Source organism: Crinia signifera, chromosome 6 (assembly GCF_055691185.1).
Source record: "Crinia signifera chromosome 6, ASM5569118v1, whole genome shotgun sequence".
NCBI lineage: Eukaryota > Metazoa > Chordata > Amphibia > Anura > Myobatrachidae > Crinia > Crinia signifera.
The window spans coordinates 25,071,411-25,092,863 of NC_139222.1; the positions used below are offsets into that span (position 1 = coordinate 25,071,411).

General features: G+C 45.7%; 1 protein-coding gene across 1 annotated transcript in view; it reads left to right on the forward strand.

Annotated features, from left to right (window-relative positions):
- Positions 1-88: 88 nt before the first annotated feature.
- The window catches only part of LOC146009551 (uncharacterized), a 115,343-nt gene continuing 93,978 nt past the window's right edge, over positions 89-21,453 (forward strand). The window contains 7 exon segments of the mRNA XM_083149996.1: positions 89-456; positions 2,052-2,204; positions 5,199-5,390; positions 6,248-6,326; positions 6,440-6,537; positions 6,685-6,964; positions 11,361-11,831. Of these exon segments, the coding sequence (XP_083006122.1) occupies positions 2,094-2,204; positions 5,199-5,390; positions 6,248-6,326; positions 6,440-6,537; positions 6,685-6,964; positions 11,361-11,831 (1,231 nt within the window). The 5' untranslated portion in view covers positions 89-456; positions 2,052-2,093.

The window sequence follows — 21,453 nt, forward strand, 5'->3', positions numbered from 1 at the left end:
TAACACAGCTCCTCCCACTCTGCCCCACACAGGAAATACATGATCGCTACAGCCGCGGGGGAGTCTGGGAGCTGGGTACAAACCACAACAAAATGGCTGTCGCTGTATGAGGACACACTATGAGACATCGCTGCCGGACTGGTAGAAGCAGTAATTGCATTGAGGGAATGTATAGAGAGAGTTCTGTGAGGGGCGGTCACCGGTAGAGGATAGATTCCGTGCTGTAAATACGACGCATAGTAAGGCACCATAAAGAATGTCCCCTGTGTGAGGGAGCGGCGGCCATTTTACTGAAGACCAATCCCCGCGTTCAGTGTAGCACACTAGCAGCATCTCGGCTTTTTGCTGGGGGGCAGCCGCAGCGCTGCTGATCTTTCCTGAGGCCTCTCACTTCCAGCAGCCACGGTGATTAGGTTACGGGGGACCGAGAGAAGACATTGCTGTATCTGTCAGCAGGTGATGGTATTGTGCTGCCCTGGTGTTATTATACAGGGGGAGCAGCCTGTGGTGTCCTGTTATACAGGGGGGAGCAGCATGTGGTGTCCTGTTATACAGGTGGAGCGGCCTGTGGTGTCCTGTTATACAGGGGGAGCAACCAATGGTGTCCTGTAATACAGGGGGAGCAGCCTGTGATGTCCTGTAGTACAGGGGGAGCAGCCTGTGGTGTCCTGTAATACAGGGGCAACAGCCTGTGGTATCCTGTAATACAGGAGCATCAGCCTGTGGTATCTTGTAATACAGGGGCAACAGCCCATACCTCCCAACTGTCACGATTCCGTCGGGACAGTCCCGATTTTCGGGTCCTGTCCCGACGTCCCACCCGCGGCAGCCATTGTCCCGCTGCGGGGGGTGGCAGTTGGGAGACCCCCCAAGCTAGTAGAATAGACGCTGTGCGCATGCGCTCAGCGTCTATTCTCGTATGAAAATGAGGTCGCGGCTAATTAGCATAAGCCACGCCCTCATTTGCATACGCCCCGCCCCCTTTTCGGGCGCTCGCGCGGCTTCGCCGCACGAGTGTCCCTATTTCCTCCGGCCAGAAGTTGGGAGGTATGACAGCCCATGGTGTCCTGTTATACAGGGGGAGCAGCCTATGGTATCCTGTAATACAAGGGGAGAGGCCTATGGTGTTCTGTTATAAAGGGGGGGGGGCGGTCTGTGGCGTCCTGGTATACAGGGGGGAGCGGCCTGCGGCATCCTGTTATACAGGGGGGAGCGGCCTGTGGTGTCCTTTTTATACAGGGGGGAGCGGCCTGTGGTGTGCTGTTACAAATGTTATACAGGGGGAGCAGCCTGTTGTGTAATGTTACAAATAGTATACAGAGGGAGCAGCCTCTGGTGTGGTGGTATTATTTTATAGTTGAGCAGCCTCTGTTTTGTATTTTATTGTTATTATTATTATCAGGGAGCAGCTTTTGTTGTCCTGTTACAGAACTTTAATTAGATATAAATTTTTTCAGGGTTTTTAGTCACTGATATCTTCTTAGTAGTAGTAGTAGTATGATGATTATACAGGGCGAGCAGCCTTTGGTGCCCCATTACCATTATTTTGAGATAACCATGTACTACAATGGACATTGTGCTATTCTATAGCGCTTATACTGTACATGTGCCCATTGTTCTCTGTATGATGTATATATGTGCGGAAACATTAGAGGCAGCTGCTGTTGTGCCTCTGTGTGGATTTCTCTTATGGTGGCCATACACTACTGGGATGTATCGCAGCAGTGTATGGCCATGCGACCCTCTCCGAGCCCCCTGGGACCTGCATGCGATGCATCACATACTGTCCTTTCACATGCGATGTATCCCATGTGACCCCATTCCCCGCCACTGGGATGAGGGCTGAGTCGGTGGGTGGGCAGCAGGTCTGACCTTCTGCTCAGGTCCGATGTGAATCCAACCCAAGGCGGACGTCAAACACATAAGATTTCTCAGCCCGTTCCATCGGGATCGGGTGAAATTGGCCCAAATCGGACTAGTGTATGGGCACCTTTACCTAATATGTTACATGTGTACTGTGTGGTGTTTACTGTAATTATATTTACACCTAGACAACCGAGCGGTGAGGAAACGGAGTGTTTACTAGACGTCACATGAGGATGAGACCCGTCACTGATTCCCCGAGGATGGACAAGGACCAGAGTCACATGACTGAGAGGATTCTAAATATCACCCTGGAGATCATCTACCTGCTGACTGGGGAGGTGAGGGGATTTGGTAGCGTCACTGTGACATCACATATATCTATAGTAATAATACAGGGTTGTGACTGGGGAGGTGAGGGGATCTGGGAGTGTCACTGTGACATCACATATATCTATCGTAATAATACAGGGATGTGACTGGGGAGGTGAGGGGATCTGGGAGATGTCACTGTGACATCACTTATATCTATAGTAATAATACAGGGACGTGACTGGGGAGGTGAGGGGATCTGGGAGTGTCACTGTGACATCATATATAGCTATAGTAATAATACAGGGACGTGACTGGGGAGGTGAGGGGGTCTGGGAGTGTCACTGTGACATCACTTATATCTATAGTAATAATACAGGGACATGACTGGGGAGGTGAGGGGATCTGGGAGTGTCACTGTGACATCACTTATATCTATAGTAATAATACAGGGATGTGACTGGGGAGGTGAGGGGATCTGGGAGCGTCACTGTGACGTCACTTATATCTATAGTAATAATACAAGGACGTGACTGGGGAGGTGAGGGGATCTGGGAGCGTCACTGTGATATCACTTATATCTATAGTAATAATACAGGGACATGACTGGGGAGGTGAGGGGATCTGGGAGCGTCACTGTGACATCATGTATATCTATAGTAATAACACAAGGACGTGACTGGGGAGGTGAGGGGATCTGGGAGTGTCACTGTGACATCACTTATATCTATAGTAATAATACAGGGATGTGACTGGGGAGGTGAGGGGATCTGGGAGTGTCACTGTGACATCACTTATATCTATAGTAATAATACAGGGACGTGACTGGGGAGGTGAGGGGATCTGGGAGTGTCACTGTGACATCACTTATATATATATAGTAATAATACAGGGACGTGACTGGTGAGGTGAGGGGATCTGGGAGTGTCACTGTGACATCACATATATCTATAGTAATAATACAGGGACGTGACTGAGGAGGTGAGGGAATATGGGAGTGTCACTCTGACATCACTTACATCTATAGTAATAATACAGGGACTTGACTGGGGAGGTGAGGGGATCTGGGAGCGTCACTGTGACGTCACTTATATCTATAGTAATAATACAAGGACGTGACTGGGGAGGTGAGGGGATCTGGGAGCGTCACTGTGACGTCACTTATATCTATAGTAAAGATACAGGGACGTGACTGGGGAGGTGAGGGGATCTGGGAGCGTCACTGTGACGTCACTTATATCTATAGTAATAATACAGGGACATGACTGGGGAGGTGAGGGGATCTGGGAGATGTCACTGTGACATCACTTATATCTATAGTAATAATACAGGGACGTGACTGGGGAGGTGAGGGGATCTGGGAGTGTCACTGTGACATCACTTATATATATATAGTAATAATACAGGGACGTGACTGGTGAGGTGAGGGGATCTGGGAGTGTCACTGTGACATCACATATATATAGTAATAATACAGGGACGTGACTGGTGAGGTGAGGGGATCTGGGAGTGTCACTGTGACATCACATATCTATAGTAATAATACAGGGACGTGACTGGTGAGGTGAGGGGATCTGGGAGCGTCACTGTGACATCACTTATATCTATAGTAATAATACAGGGACGTGACTGGGGAGGTGAGGGGATCTGGGAGCGTCACTGTGACATCACTTATATCTATAGTAATAATACAGGGACGTGACTGTGGAGGTGAGGGGATCTGGGAGCATCACTGTGACATCACTTATATCTATAGTAATAATACAGGGACGTGACTGGGGAGGTGAGGGGATCTGGGAGCGTCACTGTGACATCACATATAGCTATAGTAATAATACAGGGACGTGACTGGGGAGGTGAGGGGATCTGGGAGCGTCACTGTGACATCACGTATATCTATAGTAATAATACAGGGACGTGACTGGGGAGGTGAGGGGATCTGGGAGCGTCACTGTGACGTCACTTATATCTATAGTAATAATACAGGGACGTGACTGGGGAGGTGAGGGGATCTGGGAGCGTCACTGTGACGTCACTTATATCTATAGTAATAATACAGGGACATGACTGGGGAGGTGAGGGGATCTGGGAGTGCTACTGAGACATCACTTGTATCTATAGTAATAATACAGGGATGTGACTGGGGAGGTGAGGGGATCTGGGAGCGTCACTGTGACATCACATTTATCTATAGTAATAATACAGGGACGTGACTGTGGAGGTGAGGGGATCTGGGAGCATCACTGTGACATCACTTATATCTATAGTAATAATACAGGGACGTGACTGGGGAGGTGAGGGGATCTGGGAGTGTCACTGTGACATCACGTATATCTATAGTAATAATACAGGGACGTGATTGGGGAGGTGAGGGGATCTGGGAGCGTCACTGTGACATCACGTATATCTATAGTAATAATACAGGGACGTGATTGGGGAGGTGAGGGGATCTGGGAGCGTCACTGTGACGTCACTTATATCTATAGTAATAATACAGGGACGTGACTGGGGAGGTGAGGGGATCTGGGAGCGTCGCTGTGATATCACTTATATCTACAGGAATAATACAGGGACGTGACCGGGGAGGTGAGGGGATCTGGGAGCGTCGCTGTGACATCACTTATATCTATAGTAATAATACAGGGACGTTACTGGGGAGGTGAGGGGATCTGGGAGCGTCACTGTGACATCACATTTATCTATAGTAATAATACAGGGATGTGACTGGGGTGGTGAGGGGAACTGGGAGTGTCACGGTGGCATCACTTATATCTATAGTAATAATACAGGGACATGACTGGGGAGGTGAGGGGATCTATGAGCGTCACTGTGACATCACATATATCTATAGTAATAATACAGGGACATCACTATGGAGGTGCGGGGATCTGAGAGTGTCACTGATATCACTGATCTATTAATACTACAGTGACCTGACTAGTGGATCTTAGAGGTGACATCACATAGCAATAAGAGAGGGTACTGGGAGTGTATGCAGTGATCGTGTATTTTCCAATACACAGGGTTACGTAGTAGTGAAGAAGACATCCAGTGACCATGAGACACCGAGTTGCCATCCCTGTGTGTCAGGAGAACTGAGCAGGACCCAGAGCCCCATCCCAGTGCCTCCACCTCACTCACTGACACATGGGAGAGACAAGGAGCAGAAGATCCTGGAACTCACCGACAAGATCATCCAGCTGCTGACCGGAGAGGTGACTGCTGGGAATGGGGCATTATACAGTAACACTGGGGGATGTGACTGCTGGGAATGGGGCATTATACAGTAACATCAGGGGAGGTGACCGGAGAGGTGAGTGCTGGGAATGGGGTATTATACAGTAACACTGGGGGATGTGACTGCTGGGAATGGGACATTATACAGTAACATCGGGGGAGGTGACCGGAGAGGTGACTGCTGGGAATGGGACATTATACAGTAACACCGGGAATGTGACCGGAGAGGTGACTGCTGGGAATGGGGCATTATACAGTAACACCGGGGGATGTGACCGGAGAGGTGACTGCTGGGAATGGGGCATTATACAGTAACACCGGGGGATGTGACCGGAGAGGTGACTGCTGGGAATGGGGCATCATACAGTAACACCGGGGGATGTGATCGGAGAGGTGACTGCTGGGAAGGGGACATTATACAGTAACACCGGGTGATGTGACTGCTGGGAATGGGGCATTATACAGTAACACCGGGGGATGTGACCGGAGAGGTGACTGCTGGGAATGGGACATTATACAGTAACACAGAGGGAGGAGACTGCAGAGGTGACTGCTGGGAAGGGGGTTTTATACAGTAACATTGGGGGATGTGACCGTAGAGGTGACTGCTGGGAATGGGACATTGTACAGTAACACCAGGGGATGTGACCGGAGAAGTGATTGCTGGGAATGGGACATTATATAGTAACACCGGGGGATGTGACCGGAGAGGTGACCACTGGGAATGGGACGTTATACAGTAACACGGGGGGATGTGTCTGGGTGATGACTGTATCACTCTGTGTGTTGGTTTCCTAGAAGGTGTCAGGATGTCACTGTCTATCTCTCTATGTAGGAGGAGGAGTATACAGAGGAACACAAGGGTCTGTGCAGTAATGTTATGATGGAGAATCACCGGCTCCTCACATCACTGGGTAAGAGGACACTTTGTTATTGTACAGGGGAGAGCAGGAATGGGGGCCCCTATATACACATCATCTGCTAATCCACATGTACAGTAAATTCAGTCACTGTGTGTCTCCTATAGATGGATCCAGTAACAGAGATACCCCAGAGAGATGTCCCCGTCCTCTGTATTCCCAGCATTGTACAGAGGAGACGCACAGGACCCCACAGGAGGATCAGGTAGGTGGGAATAAGGGTCTCCCCAATATACCAAAGTCTGTCGCTATATGAATTGCAACAGGTGTGTGTGTGTGTGTATTATACATCAATAATCTACTGTGTAAGCTCAATACTGTCAGACATTATTTATGGGATATTTATTTGTAGGTTCAATGTGATGATATGTCTGATATTAAGGTTGAAGAAATAAAGGGAGAAGAGACAGATGTGACTGACATTAAGGCAGAAGACTCAGAGGAAGAAGAGATGTATGTGACTGACATTAAGGCAGAAGATACAGAGGAAGAAGAGACGTATGTGACGGATATGAAGATAAGAGAAGAGTCTTATGTGTCTGATAAGAAAGAAGATACAGAGACAGAAGAAACATATATGAGGGATGATCAGCAGTGTAAGAAGGAGGAAATCCCTACAGATCCCAGCACAGGTGAGGAATAATCACTTATTGCATATAGTATATTCCTTGTTCTGTTAATACAGCTATCTCAGAAATCAGGAGCCATCAGCCCCTATTATATTCCTGCTCTCCCCTCACATCATGTCCCTGTGTGTTACCAGCACAGAGATCTGACCAGTCTCCTCCCCACACTCTCTGGTGTATCTCATACATCAGGAACCATCAGCCCCTATTATACTCCTGCTCTCCCCCCTCACATTAAGTCACTATGTGTTACCAGCCCAGAGATCTGACCATTCTCCTCCCCACACTCTCTGGTGTATGTCATACATCAGGATCCATCAGCCCCTATTATATTCCTGCTCTCCCCCTCACATCATGTCACTGTGTGTTACCAGCCCAGAGATCTGACCAGTCTCCTCCCCACACTCTCTGGTGTATCTCATACATCAAGAGCCATCAGCCCCTATTATACTCCTGCTCTCCCCTCACATCATGTCACTGTGTGTTACCAGCCCAGAGATCTGACCAGTCTCCTCCCCACACTCTCTGGTGTATCTCATACATCAAGAGCCATCAGCCCCTATTATACTCCTGCTCTCCCCTCACATCATGTCACTGTGTGTTACCAGCCCAGAGATCTGACCAGTCTCCTCCCCACACTCTCTGGTGGAAAAGGATAATCGGAACAATCAAGTGCTAATACTTTACATTAAAAATATATTAATCAATCAAAATGAATGCTTTCTAACAAGATCATTACAAGACCACTTAAGTCTATTGCAGCTCCCAATAGGTATTCTGTATAACTTAATTAGACACAAATAAAATAACAAGTAAGAGAGCGCTATAACAGAAGTATAGATTAGTATTAAAAAGTAAATTATAAAAACATATTAGGTGTACATATTTCCCACTATAATAATAATTGCCACAGATATAATCTTCTGCAGGTGGTTACTGTTATTGCATTTTTTCCTCGGGTTCCATGGTTCCCACAGGGTGACATCGGGGTTGTAGGCGGATCCAGAGGACCGTGGCACCAATCAGCGAAGCTTTGAAAGTTTCCCAGGATGCCTGGTCCCTCTCCCCTATAACCCCGCCTCCATCCTCAGTTGTTTTTTTTGGTGCCAGCAGGAAGCTGGAGCACCGTCAAATTCAGCTGGGATTACCTCATATAAGTTATCCCAAAGACGCTTTTATCTTTATTTTTTATTCTTATTTTCACACTAAGCCACATTGATGAGGCTGGGCTGCCTCTGCCGTCACTCCTGACGGTGCCTGAACTCCCCCACGGTCAAGAGGGGTACTCGGTGGGGGAGAGATCCAGAGCCTAGCACCGCCGGACACTTCTCGTCCTAGACGGTGTGGCCGGAGCGCAGGAGCAGGTAAGGCTCTCTCTGAGAGACCTTCCTAGAGCGCGGGTACAGTCTCCCCTGTGAAACCGTCCACACACTGTAGCGCTTTCACAGACACCTACATCCCACTTACCCCATAGGGTACAGTGGATGATTGGGGTGCAGCAGCAGAACTTTGCTTTAGCCAGCTACTTTGGTAGTGATTGTGTCTGTGACTTAGTGCCAGTCTATTCTTTCCTATCTGTCAGTAACTAGTTGCTGTCCCTGTGTTCTCTTATATCTTCTGAGGAAGATTCAGAGGTTTTATCCTCTCTGGTCACATATGTTTGTGTATCACTCTAGGTTCCCCCTCAGGGCTATACCTATTATATACTCCCCCCACTATTTGGGTTATCTCACTATGTCCAAACGGGGGCGCACTCAGACAGACTCCCAAGCTCCTGTCATGCAGGGCTTGTTCTGCAGGCCTGTCTGAGCAGGACGTCATTCAGGAGGGGCCGTGTGTTAATTGCTATATCCCCCCTGGCCAGTCTTCTGTCATGGTGGCTACTCAGGAGCCTCCCAGGGCAATACAACAGTTGTTGGGCACCCTAGTGGATCGCCTTCCTCCTCCCATATTTACACCACCTGTGGTACAACCCGCTCCTTCATGGGTTGATACCTTATCGACCACGGTTCAGCCCTTAGCACAGACCACAGTAGCCAAGCAAAAACTGCCTAATACAACGCAGCCAGCTAGGGCCCTGTCTGCGCCTTTACTCCCAGTAGTTCAGGATGATACAACATAGACATGTTTTACACTTTATTCTTCTTTTCTATCCCTACTACTTTATTTTATACTTCGCCACGCTGATCCTTGATACAAGGACAATAACCAAAAGGTTACATATAATTTAATAAAAATTTTCTAGCAAATCAATATTGAGTGATGACGTCTATTCATAAAATTTTAAAATAAACTAATAAAGGATTTTACTGAATATATTGTAGTCCTAAGTCCTGTCTATATCGGCATGGCGCGTGGGGCTGCCTTACTAAAAAACAAATGTTTTTCTGCCAAGGTTATCGAGACTGTGATTCAGGCGCGTAAACCGGCATCCGCTAGGATTTATTACCGGGTCTGGCACACTTATTTTTCCTGGTGTGTATCCCGCAAGTATGACCCTAAAGTTTTTAAGATTGTTAGAATTCTATCCTTTCTTCAAAGGGGATTAGATTCGTTGTCAGTTTGGTTCCAGAGAAAAATAGCATCTCTTCCAGATATACGTACATTCATTCAAGGAGTTCTACGTATCCAACCACGTTCCTCCTACAACACCATGGGACCTGTCTCTGGTGTTGCAGGCTCTGGCTAATTATCCTTTTGAACCAATGCAATCAGTGGAATATAAATGGCTCACAGCTAAAACAGTATTTCTATTGGCTATGGCATCAGCCAGACAGGTGTCGGATTTGTGAGCTCTCTCCTGCAAACCCCTGTTTCTCATTTACCATTGGGATAGGGCGGTGTTACAGACCAGACCTTCTCATCTCCCTAAAGTAATCTCCAAATTCCACATCAATCAGGAAATAGTAGTTCCAGCGTTCAATTCTGAGGATCTTTCTTCAGATGAACGTTTGTTAGATGTGGTCAGGGCTCTGACCATTTATCGGGACCGTACCGCGGCCATTAGAAAATCAGATTCTCTTTGTGATTCCACAAGAAGGGCTGGCCCGCGCACAAACAAACACTTGCCCGCTGGATTCGAATGGCAATTCAACAGGCCTACCAACTGGCTAATCTTCCCATACCTTTGTCAATCAAAGCTCATTCCACCAGGGCGGTAGGTCCATCATGGGCAGCACGCCGCGTAGCATCTGCCGAACAACTATGCAAGGCTGCAACGTGGTCGTCTGTCCATACGCTTGTTAAGTTCTATGCATTTGACACGTTCACCTCCCAGGATGCTTCCTTTGGTCGTCGGGTTCTTCTGACACCTCCGGCAAATTCTCTCCCTTAAATACGGCTTTGAGACATCCCCCGATGTCACCCTGTGGTTACCATGGACCTCGAAGAAAAGAGTTAACCTAAGGTAGGTCTACCATAACTCTCGTTTTTGCATTCATATCCCACCGTGTGTATGCTGACAGAACAGACCCGTACCACCATCAGTAGTGCTGATCCTGTGAGGTGCATATACGCGGCTCAGTAGCCAGAGGCCAATTATTTTATATTGATAGAATAGATGAATGTTACTTTCAATCCAAAGTGGCAATAGTGTATTATAGTATCGTACAGTATAGCCGCGTCTGGAAAAGGAGGTAATGAGAGAGAGCGAGAGACTAGGGGCAGAGATAAGGAGATAGGACAGAGAAATTGGTGGGGGGCAGATGGGGTGGAGGAGAGAGAGAAGGGGACTGGGAGAGAGCAAAAAGTAGGAAAGGGTAGGAGTGGAAAGGGGATGTGACTGGGGGCAAGGTGATGTGGGAAGATGAGGTGCTGGGGGGGGGGGGGGTGAAAGGGGATGGGGGGGGGGTAAGGTCTCTTTTTTCTTTACCAGTATCGGCGGGCCTCCCCTACAAGTTCCCCTCTCCTCCTGCCTGATCCCTTGTGACGTCACAACTGGGTGGGCACGCTTACATACTCCCACCCATTTCAGCTGCCAATCACCGCCGGTTCCTGCAGTGGGTTATAAGGGCGGATAGCAGATTGACAGATCGCCTGTACACATAGGGCCCAATTTGTACTCCATTCGGTTGGGGGCATTGGCGGTGATGGGCCATGGGAACGCCCAGCATTTTATGGGCATTCCCATGTAAATTCCAGCGTGACGCTCGGTGCTGGGGGCGGGTGGCTGATGTCATATGAGATCAGCCACCCTGAGCCCTGGAGATATCTTTTCAATGATCTCTCCAGCATCAGGCACATGCGAGGGGATCGGGGGTTTGGGACTATTCGTCAGGGCGGGCACTCTGGGCCAGTGTGTGCGCAGCATTAGACATGTTCATGGAAGTTTTATCACTTAAACTGAACATTTCCTTCTCAATGTAAACAATTCTGTCTGTCGTCATTCATCTGTTTCCTGTAGATGGCCGCACAAGCAGGAATACCTCGGAGGGAGATCTCATTGTGTCTCCAGATTATATACTAGAAGATAAGAACATCAGACAAGATTCTCCAGAGGAAAACCCCATTATCCCCAATACACACCCAACATTTCACAGTGCAGATAGTTCATCTGGTCCCTCTAGTCATGAGGAACCTTCTCCTGATCATTCAGACCTTACTACACCCAGTACAGGTCATATAGATACAATATCATCCAGTTCTGAGTTTGGTGAGAGTTTTAAAAGTCAGTCAGATTTTGTTTTACATCAGAGACCTCACACAGGGGAGAAACCATTTTCATGTTCTGAATGTGGGAAATGTTTTACAAAAAAATCTAATCTTGTTACACATGAGAGGGTACATACAGGTGAGAAACCATTTTCATGTTCTGAGTGTGGGAAATGTTATAGCGATAAATCCAGTCTTGTTCTACATGAGCGCGTACATACAGGTGAGAAACCATTTTCATGTTCTGAATGTGGGAAATGTTTTACAAAAAAATCTAATCTTGTTACACATGAGAGGGTACATACAGGTGAGAAACCATTTTCATGTTCTGAATGTGGGAAATCGTTTACTCATAAATCACATCTTGTTAGACATGAAAGACTACATACAGGTGATAAATCATTTTCATGTTCTGAGTGTGGGAAATGTTGTAGCGATAAATCCAGTCTTGTTATACATAAGAGGGTACATACAGGTGATAAACCATTTTCATGCTCTGAATGTGGGAAATGTTATAGGGATAAATACAGTCTTGTTATACATGAGAGGATACATACAGGTGAGAAACCATTTTCATGTTCTGAGTGTGGGAAATGTTGTAGCAATAATTCCAGTCTTGTTATACATTAGAGGTTACATACAGGTGAGAAACCATTTTCATGTTTTGAGTGTGGGAAATGTTTTACAACAAAATCTAATCTTGTTACACATGAGAGGGTACATACAGGTGAGAAACCATTTTCTTGTTCTGAATGTGGGAAATCGTTTACTGATAAATCACATCATGCTAGACATGAGAGACTACATACAGGTGAGAAACCATTTTCATGTTTTGAGTGTGGGAAATGTTTTACAACAAAATCTAATCTTGTTACACATGAGAGGGTACATACAGGTGAGAAACCATTTTCATGTTCTGAATGTGGGAAATCGTTTACTCATAAATCACATCATGCTAGACATGAGAGACTACATACAGGTGAGAAACCATTTTCATGCTGAATGTGGGAAATGTTTTAGCCATAAATCACATCTTGTTAGACATCAGAGACACCTTTTCCATGCTTACAGTGTGGGAAATGTTTTATGAATAAATGTATACTTTGTAAATACCAGAAAAATATTATTTTGATGAGCAGATCTACATTAAACGTGAGCATTGATGTGAGGATACCCTTGTTGCCTGCACAGGGATTATCTGAGAGTAGTCTCCCCTAAACCTTGCAGGCTTGATTTCCTCCCCCCCCCCCAGAAATTGTGGGAGCTACCTGAGGGTTGTTAAATGTAAGCCCAGCAGAAACTGTCCTGGCTGATGTTCTTCCTCATCCAGCCCCCCCTCCTCTAGAGCTGCTGACTAAAGGTCCATACACACTGGGAGATTATGGACAGCGATGATCGCTATCATTGCAGGGGGGGGAACGCCGCTCGGTACATACACATTGAGCGGCTTTCCCCCTGCCCGGCACCGTCAGAGGGGGGAGAACGGCTTTGCATAACGCAGCGAAGCTCAGGAGCAGAAGCTGGGAGACCAATCCCAGTGAAACGCGTTAAGCTTTTAACATTTGGACACTCAATTCTACCTTCAGTGTGGGCGATCCAAGAATACGGACAATACAATCATTCATCTCCATACAAAAACAACTCATCCGGAGGACAATCTTAGGCAGCGCCAGACTTGCAATAGTCATCCAGGTTTACCATTCACCCCATCAGAGGATCCTATGGACTCTGTTCTTTGGGACAAATTGGCCACCTAATAATAATAATAATAATAATAATTTATTGTCACTTACAACATTAAAAAATGCATAAGTGAAATTCAAAATGAAAAGAGAAGAGAGATAAGGAAAAATACTCATCACATCACATACTACAATTCAAACATAAAACAACAGATGGGAAAAAAACTATTCCGCAACCGACTCGTACGGCAGCTCAAGCACCTATAACGTTTCCCAGAAGGCAACAAAGAGAAAAGAGAATAGCATGGGTGACTAGAGTCTGAGATAATTTTTATAGCCTTCGCTTTCCCTCTCTTTAAAAAGATTTCTGCCATCCTAGGTAGGGGTTGGCCAATAACTTTTTCAGCAGCCTTGACAATCCTGTCTAAAGATCTTCGATCAGAGCTCCTGGAATTTCCATACCATACCGCAATGGCATAAGTCAACAGACTTTCAATTACACAGCTGTAGAAATTCACGAGCATGGGCCTAGATAGACCAGCTGCTCGTAATCTTCTCAGAAAAAAAAGGCATTGCTGAGCCTTCCCAACTGCCAATGCGGTATGTTTGGACCAGGACAGATCTTCCGAAAATGTAATACCCAAAAATTTAGTGTCTGTAACCCTTTCCACCTCCTCACCATTTAAGACCAAAGGACTGGTGATTGAACTTCTGGATCTTCTAAAATCAACAACCACCTCTTTAGTCTTTTTACTATTCAGGAGTAGGTTGTTAGCCTCGCCCCACTCAATCAAATGCTGCACCTCTGACCTATAGCTTTCTTCCTTACCCCCACTAATCAAACCGACCACTGTAGTATCGTCAGCGAATTTAACAATGAGGTTAGACTCTGAGTTTGAAAAACAGTCTGAAGTGTACAAAGAGTACAAAAAGGGACTTTTTCACCTGCTGTTAAACTGGAGACCATTGACCTTTTGATGTCAGTTTGGTAATATGCCCCATACAACTGATGAATTATACAGTGATGATGATTATTGTATGTCCATAAATTTCTTAAACTTTTTATATATGGAATTCCATAATTTAAACTACAGCTAATGAATTAAAATTTAAATTGTAAAAGATACTGTTCTAGTATTATTAGTTTTTTCTCAAGCCTGCACTGGTACACCATTCTGTTTTCACACGATCTGAAGGTAGAATGGGAGAAAACATTACTACAATGTTCACAAGATTTAATACAAATTCTGGTAAAACATGACGAAATCATTCTAAATCAACTTAAGAAATTTATTGTTTTGGGGGAAAAACTCAAACTATGAAACACTAGATCAATTTTCAAAACCAATATGACAAATACAAGAACGAGATTGAAACCTATGAGACAGAAATAATCGAATGTAAAAAGAGGAAATTCGGGGGCGTGGCTTGGCTGCCGGGGGAGACGGACGTGCTCTGGAGAGGCTCCCGCACGGCATCCAGCAAAAGCACTCCCTAAGCACCACTACCGCTCGCCAGGCCACCCGCAGACTGACCGGCCACCGCCACTAGCAGCCGGGACCCGGAGGTGACATCCCGCGGAGCCGGGGGACGCTTCGCGCGTCCTTGCAGGTTGCGGCCTGTGCCTCCCCACACAGCCGGGGACTCGGGTACGTCAGAGGCCCGCCGCGGCTCTCCAGAGCGACGAGGAGAGTACCACGCTTCATCCGTGCCGGCCGCGAAAGCGCTGACCCGACTCACCCTTCCTGAGGACACAGGTTGCAGCCCCGTTCTCCTAACCACGGAGTACCGCACCGGCTGCCGGATCTACAGGGGGCTCCCTGCACAGACCAACGCTGGGCGGCCATCTTACTGCAGGCAGGGCTTGAGGGAGCCTGGTCACTGGCTGGACCGTGCCTGGCTGACACTCGCCCTGCATACACCTGGGAACCACAACTCCAGGAATCTTGAGGTGGTGAGTGGAGGGGGAGAGGGGGGAAGACCCCTTTATATTGCAATATAATTCAACTCCAAATTAAACTGGTGCCTAACACTTCAGTCCACACTAAACTAGTAAGGTACTTCTGGAGTGAGTCTGTCTGCCTTGGAGCGCCATCTACTGGATAGAGAGGGGAAGGAAATCCTACAACTGAAAAGTGAAAGAAAAATAAATAAATAAAGTCACACTTTTATCTCTTATAAACCACCTTCAATAATGGAAAAATTTGTTGCCAAGCCGCCACGAATCCCTCGTGGCTCGCAGACTAGCAGGGGCAAAGGTCGGGATATAATAACAGTCGAAAATCCTCAATCACCGGCCAGCAACTATAATTCTAGATCACCCAGCCAGGCATCACCCACAATTACAACAGAGCCCACCAGAGCCTTACCAACACATGAAATTCCCGAAATTCTATCCTCTCTATTGGACCAAAAGTTTGCCCCTTTAAAGGACTCATTAGATTCCGCTCTCACCCAATTAAATCAACATACACAGCGCCTATCTGAAGCAGAACAAAGAATTTAAGACCTAGAAGACGACCTAACAGTAGCCAAAAATGTCATCTCAGAACAAGAAAAGATGATGACGTCCATACAGGACAAATTGGAAGATTTAGAGAACAGGAGCAGGAGAAGTAATGTCCGTCTTATAGGACTACCGGAGTCGGTTAAACATCATGACCTCATGAACCTGGTATCCCAGTGGCTACCGAGAGAATTGGGCTGTGTTGCTGCTTCCGGTTCGTTGATAGTTGAGCGTGTCCACCGCATCGGTCCAGACAAACAAACCACCACCAACAGACCCAGACCGGTCATCATGAAGCTTCTGAATTATGCAGACAAAGTACGGCTAATGGAGGCATATAGAAAACACAATACACTGGAGTACCAGGGTGCCAAGATATTGCTTTTTCAGGACTTCTCATACATGGTTGCCGCAAGGAGAAGAGAATTCTCCCCACTTTGCAAGCATCTGTTTGAAATGGAGGTTAAATTTGCACTAATCTACCCAGCGAAATTGAGAGTACTACATTCCGGAAAAACATACTACTTTGAATCCCCACAGACAGCAAAGAACTTTGTGGACTCTATGACCCCCGTGCACCCATCCGGAATGGATGATGCGGACTGATTTTCCATAAGGATACTGGTAATATTGCCTTTACTTAGAATAACATTCAAGTTGGGGACATTGGTTTATGGGTTAGGTTTATATTATGTTCTAAGTTTTTCTGAACATTTAAATGGTGCAGTTGTATATTCTAGATGGTTACCCACTTCAATAGCTGTTATAGGTCTAGAGGGACAAATAGATAGAGGTTACCAAATGCCTTTCTATATAGAGGCGTGGGGTGTCCTACACCTCCTTTACACCCTACTCCATGCCCCCCCCCCCCTCCCATTTCCTTTTACCCAATCGAATTGTGTTCGATTTCTTTATTAGATTGGCTCCTGCGGTGTCTCCTTGGGCAACGTGCTGGAACATATTTATTTGGACCGTCCTTGCGGGGCGATACCCCAGGAGTCGACCTTATTGGGTTCAAAAAATGATAAAAAGTTTATGGAATGTTATTATATATTTAATTGTCAACGACACACAAGGTTTATCACTGCCATGAAATACCCGATGTCCTACATACTTCTTCAGTGAGCACACATTTCCCAACTGTCCGCTTGCTGGGACGGACAAGGGAAGGCCCCAGGTTAAACACATCTTGTTAAGCTGGCCTAGGCTAGGTATTGGATAAATGTCCATAGCTACAACCAACCCTACCCAGGCACAAACAATGATCAAGTTAGTGACCTGGAACGTAGAAGGTTTGAACACACCAATCAAAAGAAAAAAAATCTTGACCCGTTTTAAGAGATTAAAACCAGACATAACACTACTTCAGGAGACTCATTGGAGGGCCTCCTATCCTAACACACTAAGGGACTCCTGGATTGGAGACTATCATGCAGCATCTAGTGCAACCAAACAAAAGGGAGTATTAACAATATTTAGCAAATTTTTATCCTACACTATAATTGACACTATGAAGGACCCAGAGGGCAGATATCTCTTTGTAAAACTAACTATACAAGATGCCGTTTACACCATAGCTAACATATATGCCCCAAATGGTCATAACGCACCTTTCTTTTCCAGTATATACTCTAAATTACAAGACTGGGCGGAAGGTGAGATTATATTGGGAGGAGACTTTAACTGTGTCCAACTGACAGAGCTGGACAGAGACACTAATGCGAACACCCAGGGAATACCTACCCCTCCATCCCTATCGCTCTTAAAGGACACGCTGAAGCTCTCAGATCCCTGGAGGTGCCAACATCCTGACTTTCGCGAGTTCACGTTTTATTCACATCCCCACAGTTCCTCATCCAGACTAGACTTCTGGCTGATCAGACACGCTTATTCAGAAAGTAGAGAGGACCCGGATAGAACCCATACAGCTCTCTGATCACGCCCCAGTTTGGTTTACATTAAGATTAAATACACCTATCCCAAAATCGTATAACTGGAGATTTCCAGCTTATCTAGAAAATTCCTCAGATTTCCGAACGCATCTGGAACACTCGTTCCGTACTTATGCGAAAGACAACAGCGAACATGCTGACGACATCAACCTATTCTGGTCGGCTTCAAAGCCGGTAATACGTGGCCAAATCCTGGAATATGTCTCAAGGAAACGTAAAAACTTAAACACTCAACTAAAAGATTTAAGCCAACGACTGCCCACCACATATAACACACTTCTTTCAAACAACTCACCAGAAAACCGACAATCTTATCTTGCCGCTAAACACCAATATGACCTATTACCCAAAAAAGCTAAATACTCTTACGACATACAAAGAAACAAATTCTTTAGACACAACAATAAGTCTGGTAGATTGTTAGCAAACTTAATTAGGTCTTACTCCTCCCCCTCCCAAGTCACCCAACTATGCTGCGGCCCTAATACGGATGCCACTGATACCCAAACCATTTCACAAGAATTTCTAAATTAATATCAGGCATTATATGAGGCGCCTACTGATCATCCACTGGAGGGTCAGCGGTTCTTGGAATCTGTTAACTTACCTACCATAACGGAAGAAGAAAGGGAATTACTGTTAAAGCCAACTGATGAATTAGAACTCCTGACTTTAATTAAATCTTTAAACAAAGGGAAGTCCCCTGGCCCTGACGGGTTCGGAGCAGAGTTCTATCGTATTATAGCACCTATATTGGCCCCACATCTAGTGAAACTTTTTTACTCGATGCTCCAAGGAAACCCTGCCCCCACCAAATTTAACGAGACCAGGATAGTCGTCTTCCCAAAGCCGGGAAAAGACCCTAAACGTGTACAGTCATACCGACCGATCTCTTTATTAAACCAGGACTTAAAACTGTTTACGAAGTTATTGGCTAGTAGATTGCAACCCATACTACAACGCATACTTCATCCAGCTCAAAACGGGTTTGTTAGAAATAGGACCTCGGTCCATAACATTCGCACTCTAATGGCAGCAATATACAGCTCAAAACAAGCAAAAGAGCATAAAACACTAATAGTCAGTTGTGATGCCGATAAGGCGTTTGATCAGGTTTCATGGAAACACATACAAAGAGTTCTACAGACACAACAGTTTGGCACAAACTTTATTAAGATCTTTAATATTTTTTATGATAATCCGGAAGCCTTTCTAACAATTAACGGACTAAACACAAAAACGTTTAAATTATATAGAGGAACACGCCAAGGCTGCCCACTATCCCCCCTACTCTTTAACTTAGCCCTTGACCCGCTGATTCGCGCTTTCATTCAGGACACAACCTGGCAGGGCGTCAAGATAGGTCCCCATGATATTAAGGTTTCCGCCTTTGCGGATGACTTATTGCTATACTTTCATGAGCCGGCAGTGGCTTTCCCATCCATGTTGACAATACTAAAAAATTTCAACTTAATATCAGGATTTTTAATCAACTTTGATAAAACGGAGGCCTTGGCGGTGGGAACGGCAGCGAGGGACGGATGGAGAAACACGTTCCCATTCAAGTGGGCAAACAGATATATAAAATATTTAGGCATACGAATCTCAGCCGACACAACGGAATGGTACACGTTAAACTTTTCCCACCATATAGCCAAGATGTTAGAGGGCTTTTCGAAATGGCAACACCTTCCCATATCCTTTTTAGGCAGATGTCATCTATACAAGATGGTAGCATTCCCCCGCATACTATACCCAATACAGATGCTCCCATTTTTATTATCAAAAAAAGATATACATACCATAAATAAAGCCCTTTCAAAGTTCATATGGGCGAATAAACGCCCACGCATAGCAATGTTCAAACTTAAACAATCACCCTCACTTGGTGGTATAAACCTTCCCTGCCCTATAGATTATTCTCTAGCAGCTAATTATAGATATGCCATAGATTGGATAGGAAATAGAGACAATTATGTAAATAAGAACCTTGAACAAGCCTTACTACCCCATCATGATCTATTAAAGATATTGCACTTTCCAAACCCAACCATGCTAAGAGAACTACGACTCAACCCACTCATACGGGCACCACTCAAAGCATGGACCCAAATATGTAGACGCAATGGCCTTAAACCAGATAATTCCCTATTCCAACCATTGATAGAAAATCCAGCTTTCCAGAATGGAGAAGCTAATGAAGTCATTTATAGTTGGCACCTCCAGGGTCTGCGTTCTATATTTCAATTTCTGAATGAGGAGGGCACGACTGCACTAACTCTGTCACAACTAAAAAGTAAACACCCTACTATAAATTTCCCTTTTTTCCCCTACTTCCAAATGCGCAGTTTTGTTACACGTATACTAACCCGTCTCCAACCTATTGAGAAAGGCTTCGCCCTAACTCATCTTATTCTACAGCCTTGATATATTCTTATATAAGACGAGAGATAGACTATACCAAATGTGGGACGGGGTTAGCAAGGTGGAAGGATTCATTCCCAAACATGACCCTAAAAAAGATTATTCAAATGACCAACTCACTTAATAAACATCTAGTTTCTTCCTCATATGCTGAAATGAATATGAAAATACGTCACAGGGCATACTACACTCCCCGACTACGGTTTCTCACTGGGACCTCAGAGGACTCTCTATGTTTTAAATGTGGATGCCCAGATGCAGACATAATACATTGTCTATGGTCTTGCTCGGTGGTGCAAGCACTCTGGAAATTAGTTCAAGATTATATTAATACGAGCTTAAATATACCTTTTGTGACCACTATAGAGTGGGCTTTTTGGAATCAAATAGAACCCCAAACCCCACCCATGAGCAAAGAAACAAAACTATTACTGGCCCGCGTAGCATCTGCTACGAAGAAAACAATACTATCCCAGTGGATACAGAAGGAAAACATACCTATCTCCCTAATGATGCCCCGATTGACGTTTTTGTATCAAATGGACTGGACAGAATGTTCATTAGACGCAGAGTCGCGCTCAACAAAAATATTTGCTATATGGCTCCCATATATACTAACACTACCTTCTTCCACCAAAGAAAACATCCGCAAAGTAGTGAGATTAACAACCTGGTATAATACAGAAACACTTGCTAAAGGCACGCCACCTTTTTAGACATTAAGGGTGACATTCTATGATATGCGCTAAATGCGCATGTTTAATTCGCACCCTGTATCGCCGCAATTCGCCTATTTAGAAATCGCATTTTTCAGCCTAAATGCGCATATTTAATGTGATGCGCATTGGAGGCTGAAAAGTGCGAATAGGGGCGATTTGCGGCGATGTGGTGCGCTGGTTTTAGTCCTGAAAATGTGCGATTTTCATGTGTGAAAATCGCACATTTGCAGGACAGCGCAAGGTGTAAAAAAAAAACACGAGCGCGGGGTCCCCCGCCCGAGTGTAACCAGCCCCGGGCTCACTGAGCCGGTGCTGGTGACATAAAATCAGGGTCCCCGACAAATAGGGGTCCCCTTGATTTTATGAAACCAGCACCAGACTCAAGGTCCGGCGCTGGTTCCCAAAATACGGGGGACAAAGTGACTAGGGGTCCCCCGTATTTTAAGAACCAGCACCGGACACAACCAGCCAGCAGGCTAATGCCACAGCCGGGGGGAGACTTTTTATACAAGTCCCCCCGGCCAAAGCATTAACCCCCTGGCTGGTCAGCATGGGCAGGGGT